The 19,580-nt window shown below is 23.8% G+C and overlaps 1 protein-coding gene across 1 annotated transcript in view; it reads left to right on the top strand.

The window, feature by feature from the left end:
* LOC126900530 (serine/threonine-protein kinase 32A) overlaps positions 1–19,580 on the top strand; it is an 89,752-nt gene that overhangs the window by 26,809 nt on the left and 43,363 nt on the right. Inside the window, exon 2 of the mRNA XM_050676312.1 lies at positions 6,975–7,057. Coding sequence (XP_050532269.1) covers positions 7,003–7,057 — 55 coding nt within the window. The 5' untranslated portion in view covers positions 6,975–7,002. The remainder of the gene's footprint in view (positions 1–6,974; positions 7,058–19,580) is intronic.

The following is a 19,580-nucleotide window of genomic DNA, read 5'->3' on the forward strand; positions in this document are numbered from 1 at the left end:
TTTTTATTTCCTTTTCGGCCACTTATAACTCTTTTATAAAGATCTGGTACGATCTTTGGTTTATTAGTTCTAATATTATAAATGCAATTTATATTTATATCTTATCAGATTCTGGTTTAAATATTTCTAATTATTTAAATCGTCTAGTTTTTTTGTTCATTACTTCGTAGTTGGATGTATTTGATTGTTTTCTATTAATTCATAAATCGTATTTTCTACTGTTAGTAACTGTTCTAAATTTTTTTTTCATTGATGTAAACGACATACTTTTAGGATTTTTTTAGCTTTGATGCGAATCTGAGAAGGTATAATTTTACTATGTTTTTTTTTATCTGATACCACTTTTTCTCAACTCTCACCGAACCGATTTTATTCAATGATACGTCAAAAGATCACAAGTCGTATCTAATCGAATATATTACCCTTAAAAATTGAAAAAATTTCCCTCGTTTCCCATAAATGAGGGAAACCCCCCCAAAAATTACAAATTTATAAATTGCTAATTTTCAATTTGTTTTTTTTACTTAACATTGCCATAACTTCTTTAAAAATGATAAAATTGATATAATACTCAATAATTATTTTCATTGTTTTTACTTCTTTCTTTGCTTAATGTCTTAGTTATGTTATATTAATCTGTACTCTTGCCCTTTGGGGCGTACATCTATTAATAAATAAAATATTAAAGTTATAATCAGCTAAATCGATATTAAATGAAAAAAATATTAAAAAACAAAATTAAATACTTTCGATTTTAGATATTAGTCCTGACTGGTGATCATGAACCTGTATTCTAGAATAGATAATATTAAGGAAATATAAATAATTATAAGACATAAAGAATTAAAAAATTTCCAATAATTTCTCTTTATGAAACCAAATGTCCGATGTGATCTTTATTGTACAATTGAGTAATGTGCTCAATAAATGATAAATCAGAAGAATGTATAATACCTAGATCCTTTATATGATTAACTTTTATTATATTAACACCATCAATTTTATAATAAAAAGTTACTTAAGATTTTTGACGTGTAAAAGTAATTTGGGAACATTTAACAATATTAAAATATAAATCATTTTTTTTACACCAAAGGCAAAATTTATTTAAATCTTCATAAAGTTTAACAAAGTCAGATGAGTTCTTAATTTTTTAATATAATTTATACATAATCAACAAACAATATACATCTTGCAAGAATAAATACAATATGTAGATCATTCATAAATATTATGAATAATAAGAAAAATATGTGCTCCTCTTTTGGGATACCAGATGAAACATTAGGGTGGTCCTTATTTTTCTAATTTCTAAATTTCTTTCGGGACACCCCTCCATTTTTTTCTTTAGTATAAAAAAATAATATTCTGAAAATTTAAAATCATTTGGAAAAATTTAAATCGAGGCGCACAGCATTTTAAGGTTTTGACATCGAATTTTCGAAGAATATTCTATAAAACGATAAAAAAAACTTATATTAGAGATTTTCAAGTGATTTTTTCAATAAAAGTCAAGATACAAAAAAAAAAAATCTTAGTTAAAGACAAATATTTTGATATATTATTTTTAAAAATTTATTGAATTTTTTACATGCGATAACAATACATTGGTAATTTAAAAATAATTAAACAGCTTATTTTTTATACTTCGTTACTTTAATAGTTTCAACGCTCCATTATAACATTTTCAAATGTTTGTACTGACTTGAATATAAATTAATTAAGTTATTAAGTTGAATTTTATAGCACTGAACTAGTATTAGTTGAAATAAATCATAAAAAATGAAATAAAATTTAAAAATAGCTTTAAATAAAAAAAAAAAATTTTGCTCTATTAAATTTGTTTATCTTTAATTTTATATATCTTTTTGTTTTTTTTTTAAATTTAATTATTTGATTATTTATAGTATTTTTTTAATACCACGAGTGACTTTTCTTTAAATCAATTTTAGTTTTATAATATTCAATCAACACATGACCATTTTCGCATTTAATCATAGACAAGATCGATAAATGTTTATCTTATCTTGTGTTGTATTAGTCTAAAATCTATAATTGTAGAGGTTTACCTATAACCATGACATGTTAAATGTAATATTTTAAAATATTCATCATTCAAGTCGAATTTTATTCTATATAGTACAGCAAGCTACTGTGTCAATCCATGCCAAATCATCCAGAAGTGGTTGCATGACCACTTCATATTTTGCTTAATTTTTCAGGGTTTATTATTTATGCTATAATTAGATTAAAACAATTTTTTTTTTTTATGACCTTCGATTTTTATGGCTATTTCAATGTAAAAAATGTTAAAAATAGCCAGAACGTTAAAAAACACACAGATTATTCAATATTAACTCAATCGACTTAAAATTTTAGGATTGACCTTATTATAACTTAAAGTTAACATAAAAAAAAAAAAAAAAATTTATGTGAAATTTCAAACTTAAATGACTTTCTAAAAATGGTGCTTTTTTTAAGAAAATTGGCGTTTTTGAGCTCACCTAAACCATTAAGAAGTTATTATTTTATAGTGATTTTCAAATGTGGTATTGTATAGTATATAATCTATGTTTCAACTAAATTGTGTATAGGTTTTATAGGTTATATTGTGGATATTTTAGCTTCGATACAAAGCTGAGAAGTTATTAATTTTACTATGATGTGTTTTTTTTTTTGTGTCTGTTACCACTTTTCTCAGCTCTCACCGAACGGATTTTTTTAACGATACGTCAAAAGATCACAAATCGTATCTAGTCAAAGACATTACCATCAAAAATTGAAAATATTTCCCTTGTTCCCCGTAAATGGGGGAAACCTCCAAAAAAATTACAAATTTAAAAATCACTAATTTTCGAAATTTCACATAAATTTTTATTTTTTTTTTTATTTTTAATGTTAACTTTAAGTTATAATAAGGTCAATCCTAAAATTTTAAGTCTATTGAGTTAATATTGAATAATCTGTGTGTTTTTTAACGTTCTGGCTATTTTTAACATTTTTTACATTGAAATAGCCATAAAAATCGAAGGTCATAAAAAAAAAAAATTGTTTTAATCTAATTATAGCATAAATAATAAACCCTGAAAAATTAAGCAAAATATGAAGTGGTCATGCAACCACTTCTGGATGATTTGGCATGGATTGACACAGTAGCTTGCTGTACTATATAGAATAAAATTCGACTTGAATGATGAATATTTTAAAATATTACATTTAACATGTCATGGTTATAGGTAAACCTCTACAATTATAGATTTTAGACTAATACAACACAAGATAAGATAAACATTTATCGATCTTGTCTATGATTAAATGCGAAAATGGTCATGTGTTGATTGAATATTATAAAACTAAAATTGATTTAAAGAAAAGTCACTCGTGGTATTAAAAAAATACTATAAATAATCAAATAATTAAATTTAAAAAAAAAACAAAAAGATATATAAAATTAAAGATAAACAAATTTAATAGAGCAAAATTTTTTTTTTTTATTTAAAGCTATTTTTAAATTTTATTTCATTTTTTATGATTTATTTCAACTAATACTAGTTCAGTGCTATAAAATTCAACTTAATAACTTAATTAATTTATATTCAAGTCAGTACAAACATTTGAAAAGGTTATAATGGAGCGTTGAAACTATTAAAGTAACGAAGTATAAAAAATAAGCTGTTTAATTATTTTTAAATTACCAATGTATTGTTATCGCATGTAAAAAATTCAATAAATTTTTAAAAATAATATATCAAAATATTTGTCTTTAACTAAGATTTTTTTTTTTTGTATCTTGACTTTTATTGAAAAAATCACTTGAAAATCTCTAATATAAGTTTTTTTTATCGTTTTATAGAATATTCTTCGAAAATTCGATGTCAAAACCTTAAAATGCTGTGCGCCTCGATTTAAATTTTTCCAAATGATTTTAAATTTTCAGAATATTATTTTTTTATACTAAAGAAAAAAATGGAGGGGTGCCCCGAAAGAAATTTCGAAATTCGAAAAAATAAGGACCACCCTAATGAAACATATATTACTATATATAGAGAGGGCAACACCAATTATTACTAATTGTGTTCTATCAGTATGATATATGTTAATCCAACTTAATATAGACTTACAAAGTTTATCGTGCTTATTTTATTAATAATTATTGAGTAATCAACCGAATCAAATGTTTTTTTCAATTCGGCATAAATCTCATTAATTATATCCCACTAGAAATTGAGGACATTATATCAAAATAAATCACAAATAGATTAGTTTTGGAAGATTTAGATGATCAAAAAAATACTGTAAACTATGAAGTACATTTTTAAAAACAATAGAAAAATTCGGCTCAGCAGTCTTTTATACACATTTATACGATACACATAATTTAGATAAGGATGATAATTTCCGATATCTAGATTTATAAATTGGAAATATAAAATTATTCATTCATATAAATGGATTGAAAATTCCAATTGAAAATGATAAAGAAAAAATATTCGATAAGTTAAAGGGTATATATGGGATAGATATACAATGCTGGGGAGATGAGATCTGCACTACATTTAGAATCAGCTTTAGATTTTTGAAAGGAATCAAATACTTCAGTAACAGAAATAAAATAAGAAGAAAAATTTAACAATGAAAAGTCTTTATTAGTAGAATATATTGAGAGGATATTGATAAATGGCAAGTGAATGAAAAATAGTCGCTGAACAGCTTAGATATTTGAATAATAATTATTCATAATAATAAATGAATAATATTGTTATAATCCTCATAGTGCTTAATTTCTTAAATATAATTACCACAAGTCATAGAGATTGGTAACGAATTTTTTCTCGTTAATATAGTGAAAAAAAAATTAGAATTATTTTTTAAATTTTTCTCAGCATGACTTATATAATCAGAATTATTAAGAATACTCTTAATTTAAAAAATGCATTATCAATTAAATTAACAATAGTTTTTTTGTATTCCTTAGGAAAACTTTCTTTTTTTTTTATATAAAATCGGAGCTTAAGAGTAAAATATTTTGAAAAAGAAGACTTATATTAGAAAATTTTTGGAATATAGCAATCAATATTACAATATATGATTTTATTAAATTTGTCTTTAATAATATTGACATTATCACTGCATTATACTCGAGATCAATCTGAAATAGGTAAGGCTATTGGCATTGTTTCATAATAATCACATTACTAGGTATAAAACCAATTTGTAGCGCATTTATGCTCAATAGTGTTAATATATACATAAAAAAGTAATGATTATCTATCGACACTTAATTAACTAATGATTCATTTATTGCTATAAAATTATAATTCATAAAAGCCAAGTCTAATCTAAAACTCTAAACATTTTTTGTATAGTTTACTTGATAAAATTATGCAAAGAAAAACATTCAAAAATAATACCAGCGTAACAACACCGTGAACCATAATAAATTAAACCCTGTTTATTTTTATAAAAATTTACATTCAACAAATTATAATCACCCGTTATTTTAATTATTGTTTAAGTCATATTTTAACATAATAAATTCAACAGCTTTGACGTGAACAGCATAAACATTAATTGAACTAATTGGAGAAATGTAACAGGCAACTAATATTAAGTCAATTTTACCCCTACCATTGTAGACAAGTACAAAAATTTGTTCAATGATATCCATTAGGATACTAAGTTCTTTAAAAATAAAATATTAATGAGCACAGGTAGCCATACCACCCCTCTAAAATTGATTCCTCTTCCTCTAGGAATCAAGTTTTACTACTCCATTCAATACAATATACATTAAAATTATCAAATCCAAGTTCACTATAAAGAATAAAATTATTTAACCAGGTCTTAGTAAAAATAAAATAATCAGTTCCATATAGTGAATCATTACAAATAAGTTCATTTAGTTGTGTATTTAAACCACGGACATTTAGTCAAATACCAGAAAACACATACACAACATTTTTTTTTACATTTTATACAAAAATTATTATAATTATAATTTAAATTTAAAATTAGTTTTTTGTACCAGAGAAGGAATTCCATTAGTATAATTGATTATGTAGTTTGATTCTTCCAATTATATTTCGAAGCTAATTATAACACAAATATTTCATAATATTTCTTTGGCGTAAAATTAAAATCACTATTTGAATGAACGCAGCACCCGGTGGTACTCACGCGGGTTCGATAACGTTTGTTGTTTTATTTTGTCTTAAGTCAGACTGTGTCGAGGAAAAGGAATAAGGTGAATAAAAACTCGGTGTAGCACACTGATACCATAAATAACCACAACACAATTTCTCGACAGTGCATTCAAACGATGTGTATCCAACACTATTAATCCACATTTTTAAAAACACGGTTAGTAATAAGCCTTTTAGCGCGATTTATAACAACTTAAAGGTTCAAACCAGATATTAACTGTTTGGTAGTAAAAATGATATCATTTATACCACCATTACTTGATTCGGACATATTATAAATTATAATATTTTAAGATTTTCTAATTCTTTATTTGTCTCATTAATAATGTCCTACAAATTAATAGATGTATTTTATCACCTAGAATAGTAATTTTAGGTTTTATCGTCTTTTCTAATAATTTTGGTGAACTTGTAATTCCAGTAAAAACATTATTGAGACAAGAAATATTTTCTTAATTTGTGTTCAACTTCTTACTCATTTTCAAGGTTAGCAATATTTGATTTAACAAAGAATCTCTTCGAGTTACAACTAATTTTATGACTGAGGAATTTTTATTTAAATGCGATATTATAATTATTATAAAAGACACAACAAATAAAATAGCTAAATACTATAGACTATCGAAAACTATAACAATAAGGAAACAACGATATCACTACAAATACTGCAGTATTTTATTTTACAATAAAATAATCATTTCTATGATTAATTTAACGATATATACACAACTGAGGTCATTATCTTTTTTAATTCATAAATTTTTTTTTCAGAAAATAATTGTATGTTACAAAAATTGTAATGGGAGCTAGTCACTCAAACAAACATGACAGAAATGGCCCTTTAGGCGATGAAGGTAAGGAATTCAATTTTTATATTTGTAACTGCTATTTAGTTAATTGTTTACATAAGTATCAACAGCAAATAAATATGTAAAAAAAAATTATATATATATAATTATTGTTCCTAAAACTATTGATGTTAATTTACTGTAATAATCCTTTTTGAGAATATTCTCGGGTCTGTTCTTCAAAATATACTCAAAAGACAATAACATTACTTTTTAACATGTTTTTGTTATACTTTAAGTTATTTTTAAATTATTTTAAAATGGTTCTGAATTGGCTAATAAGTAAAATAGTAACCATTTCCAAATCTTTCAATTTAGCTTCATATAATTCGATCAAACTAAGTTACAAAAATAGTGTATTTCGAATAAAAGTTAACCAATTATCCTATTTTTTTTTTTTTGTGATTACAAATGCTTATTTGCAGTGTTTGAAAATTAATACAATTATTAAGAATTAAACGTGTTATTACAAAACGATACTGATAATGAAACTAAAAGCAAGATGGTAGATTGACAAACAGCATTAAAAATTATTTGCTCGAAAATAAAAATATTAACTACGTAATATTGTTAAATAATATGATTTTTCAATTCACAGAAACTCATTTTACTTAATTGTGATAACTGTGTACTTTCATCCACCTATTACAGAAAGGGAAAACTAGGTCAAAACATATCTTCTACAATATATTATTTCTTAAATTCAAGTGCATAATACAATATGGTCAATAGATTAAATATGATGAAACAGGGTCAAGTGGGGTAATTGTAAATAAAAGATGTGATTGTAAATATATTTTCTTTGTAAATTTTCTATGTTGTATACTTTGCTTTAACTAATAAAGATAACCAAACACATAAGTGTAACAATTCATCAAAATAAAATATCTGCCGTACAATTTAAGAAAAAATTTTTATTAATCACAACCTCGGTTATTTTTATTTACTTGACTTGTTCTTTAATATAGACGATGACAAATTTTCAAATACAATAATATTAAAAAAAAATACTTCAAGTATTTCAGAAGTTAGTAGCGTAATTAAAATATCACTTCGAGGAAATGCGAAATAATCACAAAGAAATTTTTGCTACCCTTTGAATTATGCTGGAAGCAAATATTTAAAACGAACATTTGAAATTTACTTAATTATTCACGCACATCAACAATTTAATTTAACTGAATAAAGTTAAATACTTGGTGGATTGTTATGACATAACAATTGGATGTCAGCTATTTTACAATTTTTCGAATAAATCTGTTACTTCGAACTTTTCATTATAACTAGTATAAAAATAATCTTTGTGGAATTTAACACCAATCCCATAGTATTTATACGTGATCACTTGAGATTAAAGTTTAGACCATAGACAAACAAATTAATAGATCAGAAGTGATATCACTACTGCAAAAGGTATACGGCATGATATATTGAGAATACTACGCCCATTTTTTCATCAAATAATGATTTCTTTATAAAAATATACACATTTAAAGTTAATTTATTTTATGAATCATAGTTGATATTAAATGAATGTAAGAAAAACTATTTTTAATGGTAGATTTTAGGAGCACTTTTAAAAGATAAATGGGAATATTTTTTTTTTACTGTTAAATGAAGAATAGTCTAAATAAAATGTTGACTAATTAACAACCAGTTTTTGTAGTATTACATTTTGAAATATTAGCATTTAAATAATTAGAAAAGTTGAGAAATGGCGTAGTGCTAAAACATATTCTATTTTTATTATGACATAGAGTTAAGAATTTTTTAACATTGTACATCCCTCTCACTTATAACTAAAAATTATATTAACATAAAAAGTAATAGTACAAAACTAGTTATCGAATAGACTAAATTTTATTTAATCCGGTCCGTCAAATTATATGAAAATAATAATAGGCTTCTATTTAACTTTCTAAAGTTACCTCAAAAATCTACCATTTAAAATAATTCTTTCCTACAATAAGCATAATATTTAATATAGTTGATAAAAATAAACTAAATTTTAATCGATAAATTTTTATGAAAAAATGATTATTTAATGAAAAATGGGTGTAGTATTATTAATAAATCACACAGTATATACCTTCTCCTGCACTCGTATTATATTTAAGCCAACATGTGTTGCATCAAAAGATAATTTTGGATAGAATAAAAACTTAAGAATTGCTTATTTTGCTTATAAGCTTATAACATATATGGGTGTGCAATATCGTAAAATAATATGATGACACATTAAATGTGTTTGGTAAATCCTTTTACAGCATGTTAGCTTCACGAATTATCACTCATTCCTGGTACATTCATTAATATGTCAATAATTTATATACAGTTTTAATGATTTTGCATTTCTGTGGCTTTTTAAGGTTTCCAACTTCAGTCAAATATATATATATATATATCACTTTAAATTTAACGTTTCTTATAAAATAAGTAAAAATATGCATAGAACCTTTTGATTATAAAGTGGCAATAATATGGAGTGTAGCTATTATAATTATTGTCTTCAATGGTTGATTTGTTTACTAATCAACAAATAGATCAATAATATATCGGTCCGAGTAGTCAAAATCAAAATTAGGAAAATTATTACAATCTGGTAACAATATACGGAACAGCAGACTAAACCTAACATAATTTTGGGAGCATACTTCTACTCAGAATAGTTTATTATGATGAATAATATAACTCAATCAATTTGATTATTAAAAATGTTTAATAGAAACATTATATCAAAAAATACTCTTATCAGTTTTACTTCAGATAGAGGTGCATCGATCAACTTAAATCTCATCATATTTAAAAATATATTTAGAATTTTTTCTAATTTATTTAATGAACCTAATTCCTTAGAACAGAAACAAATTCTAATACTGATCTTTTAAAAGAATATATAGCAATTTTAAATAAAGAATGTTGGAAAAATCCCAACAGTTTCTCTTTAAAAATCCTAAGCCTCTCGAGGTTTTATATAAATTAAAATATACTTTGAAAGAAAAGTCTGAAGATATCATAACTTCTAAGTAACCAATCAAATTTCTTGTTTCAATGGAAATGTTGTTAATTATATTATAAAATTATAAGCCGGTTTTTGGCGACTAAATATAATATTTTTTAATTTATATTAATGTAAAATTAATAGCTAATCTATTAGTATTACACTATTTAATTGGTCTATTCAGGTCACTCTGGAAATTTAAATTATCTTGAAATTATTCTATAGGCAGAAATATTTTGAAATTATCTGTAAACGTAATTATATATAAAACGTACAACTATTAAATCCTTAATTGTGTATTAATAATTTATTATATCACTTTTAAAAACATTGAAACATTGTTATTTGTTTAATCTATAGATACAATAATATACATTTTTTTATGAAGAATTGAAATTGATGCTACATAATTTATTTCTATAACTAATAATGAAAGTTCAAAATCAGTGAATAAACTCATTTTTAGTTTAATGTATAATATATACAAGGTGTTTAATAAGTAAGGAAATAGGTCAATTGTTACAAACAATGAGAACAATAGAAATATATTTCCTTATTTACTGAACTTCTTATATACTATTTTTACTGAAATTTCCTTTACAACTTATTTTGTAAAGTAAGTACTAAGTACTTTAAGACTTACATATAATATTGGCAATGTGTAAGAAGTGCTAGTAGATTACATAAAGCGATGTACAGATTTAATTTGCATAAAATCGATGAAAACTAAATGAATATCCTGAAACCTGTTGTTTTAAGTTAGATAATTAAAAGTTAACGATATTCATAAAAATATACAAGTAAAAATGAAATGTAATAATAGCAAATTATTCTAAAGTGGTATTTATTTATATGAGATATTTATTTCAAAGGTATATTTTGAAATAAAAAAAAAATCAACTATTTCCATTGTGATTTTATTAATATTCTGTAAATTTACACCCACAGTCCATAAAAATCGATTAAACAAATAATTAAAACGGATACCCCTGCCAACGGGTAGTAAAATGGAGTAGAATGAAACTGACAGAGCTCATTAAATTGGGTGCTAAACCCTTTGTACATACACAATATGCGCGTAAAATAAAATGATGCTCGTAAAAAGTATCTCACCTCGAATTTGTTTAATATAACATAGCCAAATAACAAGGAAACGGAAATAAATACGAAAAAAAAAACCAAAATATCAAATCTGAAGGGTGTGATTTGAATAAAAAATGAGCATAATATATTATATGATTGGATATGTATAATGACAAAACGTATCCATCTGTCATAATTTATATATGTCCGGTGTAAATTTCACTCCTATTTGGGCAGCTTCGGTCTGTTGCCGTAGATCGCAATGAAAGGTTTATATCGTTGTAACTAAAAATAATGTGTTACAAAAATTAAAGATAAACAGTAAGCTTTAAATGGAAAGAAATGTTATGTTTGTTCGATAAAAAACAAATATATACCACGAAATTTTATTGTCTAGTTTATGTCTTTAAAAATTGGGTTTTTCTCGGAAGCTTTAAGTGACAATGTGAATTGTTTATAAATTGTCTTAAAAACATCTATTTTTGAATGAAATCTTTTAGGTGTGAATAATGAACATGTGTCCACATTTTTTCAACGTTAATATATCCTAAAGAAAAATGAAAACCTTATAACATATTATTCGTGTTATCCTTATCCACTTTTACCTAATTTTAGCCTGATAAATTATTACTTACAAAACTTTTGAAACAATAAAACATTTTATTTTTAGAAACAGAAATTTTATCAGTAGAACTACATAGAATATTACATTGAACTACACAGCCATTTTGCTATTTACAATATTAAATTTTGTAAAAAATTTCGAATATAGCTTCAGATTTTTGCTAACAGATCTTGTTTTTGAGATAATTACTAACTAATAATTGAAAGATACTTAAATAGTTAAATCATTATAAAAAACTAAAAATTATTATTTTTTCTAATTTAAAAATATCATTTTTGTGTATTTTTTATGCGTAAGAAAACGAAAAAAGCATTATTATAAAAAATTATATAAGTAAAACTCAAGAACTTGGAACAATCGCAGTTTTATATTTATAAGTAATGTTTTCTGTAAGTTTGAAATAAAAGATAATCTGTGTGTTTCATAAGTCTTAATACAATGGTGTGTTCCGGTTTTGCACTTGAAAATTATTTTAAGATTTACATGGCACCTACATATTATACTTAAACATAAATATTTTACACCAATTCATACAAAATGACCATTTGAACTTTTTCTTTAAGAATAGAATTTTCATATTTATTTTGAATCGAATTCTACACAAAGTCATCAGACAAAACCTCATAATATTGCTTGCTATTTTTTGTTTTTTTATCATTGCTATATATATTGGTATACTTTAATATTGTTAACAACTTATTAAAACTGTTAAAATATGTTGAATACATTTCGGTAAATTTTTAATTTTTTAAATGGCTTTCTTAAAAAATTATGTTTATTTGCTTCGATGCGAAAATGAAAAGATATTTGTTTTACCATGATGTGCGTGTTTTTTTTATGTTTGGTCATAAAATTCTCATCTCTCACTGGACCGATTTCAATGATTAATATAGTTAGAAAACCCTATTTTTATCTATTTGAACCTGTTGTCGTCGATATTTGGAACATACCACTTCATTTTAGAAATTTAGAAAAATATCCCACAACTATGATATTGTCGTAAAAAATGGCATTTTCCATTTTTTTTTTTTTAATTTAAAAACTGCAATAACTATTTATAAAAAACAGATCTTATTAATATTTTAATTAAATATAAAAGAGTCAATAAACTTTTTTTTGATATATTTCTTTTTTTAAATCAAATGAGAAACTTGTGAAAAGGAAAGGTTTTAAAGGGACCACCATCGCATGTAAATTTTTTTTTCAAGAAGATTTTTGAAAAGGTTTTAGAACGACTGACAACTAGTAACCTTTATCAAATTAAAGCTTTTGAAGTGTAATAGTCTCTTTCGAAACCCATCCTGTACTTAGTTTTATTATTTAATTTTTACAAAAAGTATACCAAAAGAAAACTCTAAGTCTCTTTTATATTTGATTAAAATTTTATTACAATCAGTGGTTTATAAATAGTTAAAACAATTTTCAAATCAGAAGTAAAATTTGGAAAATGCTATTTTTTAATCATTAATTTGAGATATATTTCTAAATTTCTAATTATAGAGTAATACATTTATAAAAATCAGATTAAAAAAAACACAGCACAGTGGTGACGTGGCATAGTTGGGTCAAGTATAATGATATCTGACAGTGATTAAAATCACTATCATAANTTTTTTTTTTTTTTTTCCCTACTGCCGGCATGCTGTGGACCGCCCTGGAACTACCGCGAGGTATTGCTTCAGGGCGGTATAATGATATCTGACAGTGATTAAAATCACTATCATAAAGAACGCTTCGATGCAAATCTGTAGATAGTGTTTAATTTTAAATAATTGGTGGATTATTCCAAAATCTACATGATCTGCTATTTCCTTATTTATATCCTGATTACAAGTTTTTTGATTTATAAGTGTAATATATATATATATATATTTAAAGGGAAATGGTTTTATATAAAAAAAAAGTATTCTGAATAAAAGAGATAAATAAATATTATTTATCATAAAAATTGAATTGATCCATATATTTTTCAAAAAGTTATAGCATTATAAATTTAAAAATAGAATTTTTTACAAAAATCTTATTTTTTTTATTAACTTTGATGTTAGTTTTAACCATGAAAACAAACTGAAGTCTGAAAATTGTCTTTTTCATGTTAAAGTATATTACATAAGCTTTAATTTAATATATATATATATATATATATAAGTGTCAGTAATTCTGGAACACTTTCAAATATTAAGTTGAAAAAATTCTACTTTCTATATGCAATTTTAAGTTTTGAACCCCCTTTGTATTAAAAGAAATGGTCCGATTTAAAAAAATTATGTCAAATGAAAGAAGTATACAAATAGTATTTCTCATAAAAAAATTGTATTGATCCATAGATTTTTCAAAAAGTTATATATAATAGATACTATATATCTATATATATATACTATATATAGTTATATATAATAGAGTTAAAAATTTTAAATATAAAACCAAGAATTTAAATACAAAAATAAAATAAATATAAAATATAATAGCCATTTTCACCATGAAGACAAAATAAAGTCCAAAATTTTATTTTTTAATAATAAAGAATATTATATTAGCTTTAATTTAAGATATATATAAAAGTGTCAGAGTTTCCGGAAGACTTTCAAAAGTTAAGTTGAAAAAGTTGTCATTTTGAATTTCCCCATATGTGCAGGTAAAGGGTCAAATTTATAAAAAAAAATATATCAAATAATAGGTAAATACCTCATGTATCTATAAATAAAAATTAGCGATTTTTATATTTGTATTTTTTTTGGAGAACGAGGGAAATTTTTTCAATTTTTAAGGGTAATGTCTTCGACTAGAAACGACTTGTGATATTTTGACGTATCGTGAAAGAAATCAGTTCGGTGAGAGCTGAGAAAAAGTGGTAACAGACACACAAAAAAAAGAAAAACACATCATAATAAAACCAATACCTTCTCAGCTTCGCATCGAAGCTAAAAAAAACTTTCAGCATCACATCGAAGTTGCTAAAGCGTTCTATTTAAAAAGATCACTGGTCGATAACAAATTTAATCTCATTTTTTTGCAGTTATTATTATTTTAAAACGAAGAATGTCGGTAAGGCATGAGTATGGCAATATTTATCGTTAAACATTTCTTTGTCGTTCCTTTTATTCCATGTATGTATAAAAATATGAATAACTTATACTGGTCCAAAAGTTTTTATTTATTAGACAACTCCTTAATTTTCTTAGATCATTTCCTATTTTATAGTTAAAAACACATGTTCACATTAAAAAAATAAAGTCGACAACCATATAAGGGATGAATTAAAAAAGCAATTAATAATTATTAATTTTTTTATTTATCAGTTATAACTTAAAAATCGAGAACTATAAGAAAAAATATCAAAAATGATTTTGTTAACATAATTATTATTTTAAGAAAAACTGATTCGTTAGTGTTAAAAGAATCATCCTATAGTGTATTGAGGCTTTCAAAGACATAATGTTATATATTATAATATTAACAAAATTATTTTTAGATATCTTAATCAAGTATTCGAAGTATTTTATTAGTCATCATCTTAATTATCTTATAATTTACAAGTTTTAAACTATTATTCAATAGTTAATTACATAATATTTTTGTGTAAAATATTAGTGATGGGAAATATCAAATAGTAACTATCGAACTATTCGATATTCATTCAAAAACTATACGAATATTAAAATAATTCGATAGTTACACAATATATTCGAAAATGCCCATCATTATAAAATATAAGTCTTTTTAATGAGTAATTTTACTAGTTCTTTTTGTTCAGTTACCACTATTTTTGTTTGAATATTTATTATTTTTCATAAATTAAAAATATACCAACACATTTTTTTTTATACAAGATTAGTTTAGTAGTTTATCAATGACATATTAAAAGATATATAAAAATATGAACAAAGACAAATACTTACAATATATTATGAATGATAGTAAATTAATTTATTAATCATTAATCATGTCCATAATGTAGGATTCAACAGTAAATTGGTTAACTTTCAAAGATCAATTAACAATTTTAGTTGAAACAACCTATTACTCTGAACTATGATTAATTTAAAACAAAAAGTTATTTTCATTAGAGCTTTTTTAATTACTAAAATTTTATTATTTATGAGGTTGGCTTTGGTATGTAAGCGCTTATAATACTTCTTTTTAATACCTTAAAATTATATCAAAAGCTATATATCCCTTATTTAAAACATAAAAACTCATCTAAAATCTATATAAATACAGTTTTTTAAATTTTTTCAAATGGATATTTTCTAACTCGTTATTTATTCTGTGAGAAGTTGTTGAAATGGAATAATTTTAATCATTATTTATTAGTGACACTAATGCTAGTTCATCTAGAATGTGAGAATAATGTTCTATTTTAAACTAGGACTTTCTTTATTAACTTTATTAATTGATTAATCTGTTCCCAATAAGGAATAAATTTATTTAAATTGAATTACTGTTTCTTATTCAATATCTCCTTATTATTTTTTAACAAAAAAATAAAACTGAGAATTGTTGATTTTCTAAATAATTGTAACTACTTTAAATTATAAGCAAATAAGATTACATACAGTTTTGTACAAGTATGAATAATAAAGTTAAATTATTCCATTATCGTAATTACTTTATAGACATAAAACATTTTATTTTGTAATAACTTTTCGATAGAATTGACTTATTTTTATCAGACTTCAATTTTATTTATTTTTTTTAATTCCTTTTTTATTAAAAAAAGTCTTATTAATCTACTACAGGAAGGAAAACAGACTATTTTTGTAATGCGACATTTAATTAATTACTGGCCTTTTCTTAAAAGTAAATTTGTTGTTAAAACATTTAAAAGTAGTGTTATATAATTGTTTAATAATTGAAAATTTAACGCTGTTTTTTTTTCAATCAGTAGAACTCTTATCTTTTCGATAGTTGTTTAGAAGCCTTAATAACTTTTTTTAACATAAACTACTTAAATTCAAATTCAGTAAGTATATATGACTCATGTTATTCGGTTCGGTTGGGTTCGCACATTATTAATAGTCATACTTTACACGACGAACGCTTGTTAATACACTTCTGTCCACATGTAAACTTCTCATTAGAAAATACAAACTTAGTTCGTTCGATGGAAAAGTTCATCAGTTCACAGTTCAGTTTAATGAATAATTCAAAGGAACTATTAATTAGTTCATTTAGTTCATCAGGATTCTTTGTTGAAATATTTTTATTTTACACCAAAATCACCACATTAATATGTCATTTTAGCCAGGGCAAAAAAATTTTATTGATTAAGTTTGAAACGAAAAATGTTGTCAAAACGCAATTAAAAACAAAATTACAAGATATCAATAAACGTAAAATATTGTTAAAAATAATACAACTAATTATAATATTTCATAACAGCTAAATAGAAATACATATGTAACTAACAAAAATCGAAAAAAATGTTCAAAAAACTAAGATTCTTAAAAGAAATTGAGTTGCCAGAATTAAATGCAACATTCTGTATATTTAGAGTAACCTAGAGTAAAAGTCCGATACTGAAATAAATAATTTAATTTCATAATTGTTTTCATCAGAACATCAAATTTATGGAAAAGTATATTATCGTTTATTGTTAGTCACAAAAACGAAACACAACTTTAAATGTAAGAATAGGCTCAAGAAAATCATTGTAATTTCTTTTTCCTGTTTAACTCTTTTTTGCAGGCTCATGTTATTTTAAAATTTAATATATTCGCATTGAAGCGTTTTCTATTGCAATAATGTTAATTACTATCGGATATCACTATACTTGTCCCAATTGTGCCACGTTTCCAACATGGTGTGATAACACTGTGCTGTTATTGTATTTATTGTGTCTTGTAATTTTTTTATAGGACATTTAGGCCTTCGACTGAGATGTACATGTTCCAAAACCATATCGAGAACAGTTATGTACTCTCGTCACATACATTTATAAAATAACCACCGCCATTTTATATTCACTATTTTATCATCCTGTCAATTTTCTTATTTTCACTCAAAGTCATGTAATTCAGCTTAGCCTCTCACTACTTATTGTATCTAGTTAATCAGCATACAGATTTTTAAACATATATTTATTTTAAAATTGTTATATTATTTAATAATTATTATTTTCTACTTCTAGTATTAAAGTTTTATTTTTATAGTTTAAGAATGATTTTGAAAAACACTTCAATATTTTATTCGTTACATCTTCTCGCTTTCATCAAGTGTAACTAATTTCACACCTTTTGTTAATTTTCTATTTCTCTCAAATATATAAATAATCCTACTTACAAATAATTTAATATTTTAAGTATACGACTTGAAATTATAACTGAACTCATACTTAAAAAAAACTATTTTATTATTTAGATGATAATTTAAGCAAAATAATAACTTAATTTTAAAACTCAAATAACAATTAAAAAATTATTTTTTCCTATCTATTTGCTGTTTGAGTTAAAATATTTACCATCAGTGTTATAAATTATTATAGAAATTAATCCTACAAAAAGTTATAAATAACCTCATAGAAAATAAAAGACTAAAATTGTTTTACGAAACAAACTTGAACTAAGTATCGTCTAAATAATTAATAAATCATGCTTTCCAATAGTGTGTATAACTTATTTAGTGCGAAATGCCTAGACTTGATACAAAGCTCAGATTTTCAACATTTATTTCCTATGTGAAAATGTTACTCATTTATAGATAAAGATTATTTTTAATTTATAAAAATTCTACAAGTAGTTTATTTATTTATAAATGAACAACCACAAGGTGCAATAAGTATAAGAACTAGATTAGATACATACAAATGGCAAATCTAAAAATATACATTTTACATATAAACTTAAAAACTAAATTATAATTATTATTTATTATTGAAATAAAACAAAGCAATATTTTTTTAATGGAAATTATGATTCTGTGAATAAATCAAAATTTTCAAGTTCATTAGCAGATGTTAATAGTCATAATTCTGGGCTATTAATTACATAATTTATCAGAAAAAAAAAATAACAAGAAAAAATATACTTATAATTATCTAAGGCATAGCTAAGAGATTCAGATTGATTTTACCATTTAAATAATTTACATTACATAATTTTTTAAGTACTTAGTAGTTGAAAAAAAAAACCCAGCACAGGGGGGTCGCGGCACAGTGGTGACGTGGCATAGTTGGATCAAGTAAATGATATCTGACAGTGATTAAAATCACTATCAAAAATAAACGCTTCGATGCAAATCTTTAGATAGTGTTTAATTTTAAAAAAATTGGTGTTTTATTCCAAAAGCTACTTGATCTGCTGGTTCCTTATTAATATCCCGATTAAGATAAAGTATGTCGAATGAAAAAGGGTTTATTAAAAAATATTATTTCTCATAAAAAAATTGTGTGGATCCATAAACTTTTCAATAAGTTATAGCATTATAAAGTTAAATATAATATAAATAATAAAATCGAGAATTTTCACACGAAAATAGCATTCGGTAGCCATTTTCGCCGTGAAGACAAGTCCAGAGGTCAAATTTTTTTTTTTCAAATTAAAGTATATTACATTAGCTTTAATTTAAGATATATATAAAAGTGTCAGACCTTCCGGAACATTTTCAAAAGTTAAGTTGAAAAAGTTAATTTTTTGTGAAAAAGTTGTCATTTTAAATCCCCCCCTGTGGGCAGGTTAAGTGTCAGATTTACAAAAAAAATATACCAAATCATAGGTAAAGACATCAAGCATCTATATAAAAAAAATTATATTGATATGTTCATTTTTGAAAAGGTTACGGCAGTTTTTAGTAAAAAAAATTGAAAAAATTTCGCAAAATAG

Source organism: Daktulosphaira vitifoliae, unplaced genomic scaffold, assembly GCF_025091365.1.
Source record: "Daktulosphaira vitifoliae isolate Bord-2020 unplaced genomic scaffold, ASM2509136v1 Scaffold_3, whole genome shotgun sequence".
NCBI classification, from domain to species: Eukaryota; Metazoa; Arthropoda; class Insecta; order Hemiptera; family Phylloxeridae; genus Daktulosphaira; species Daktulosphaira vitifoliae.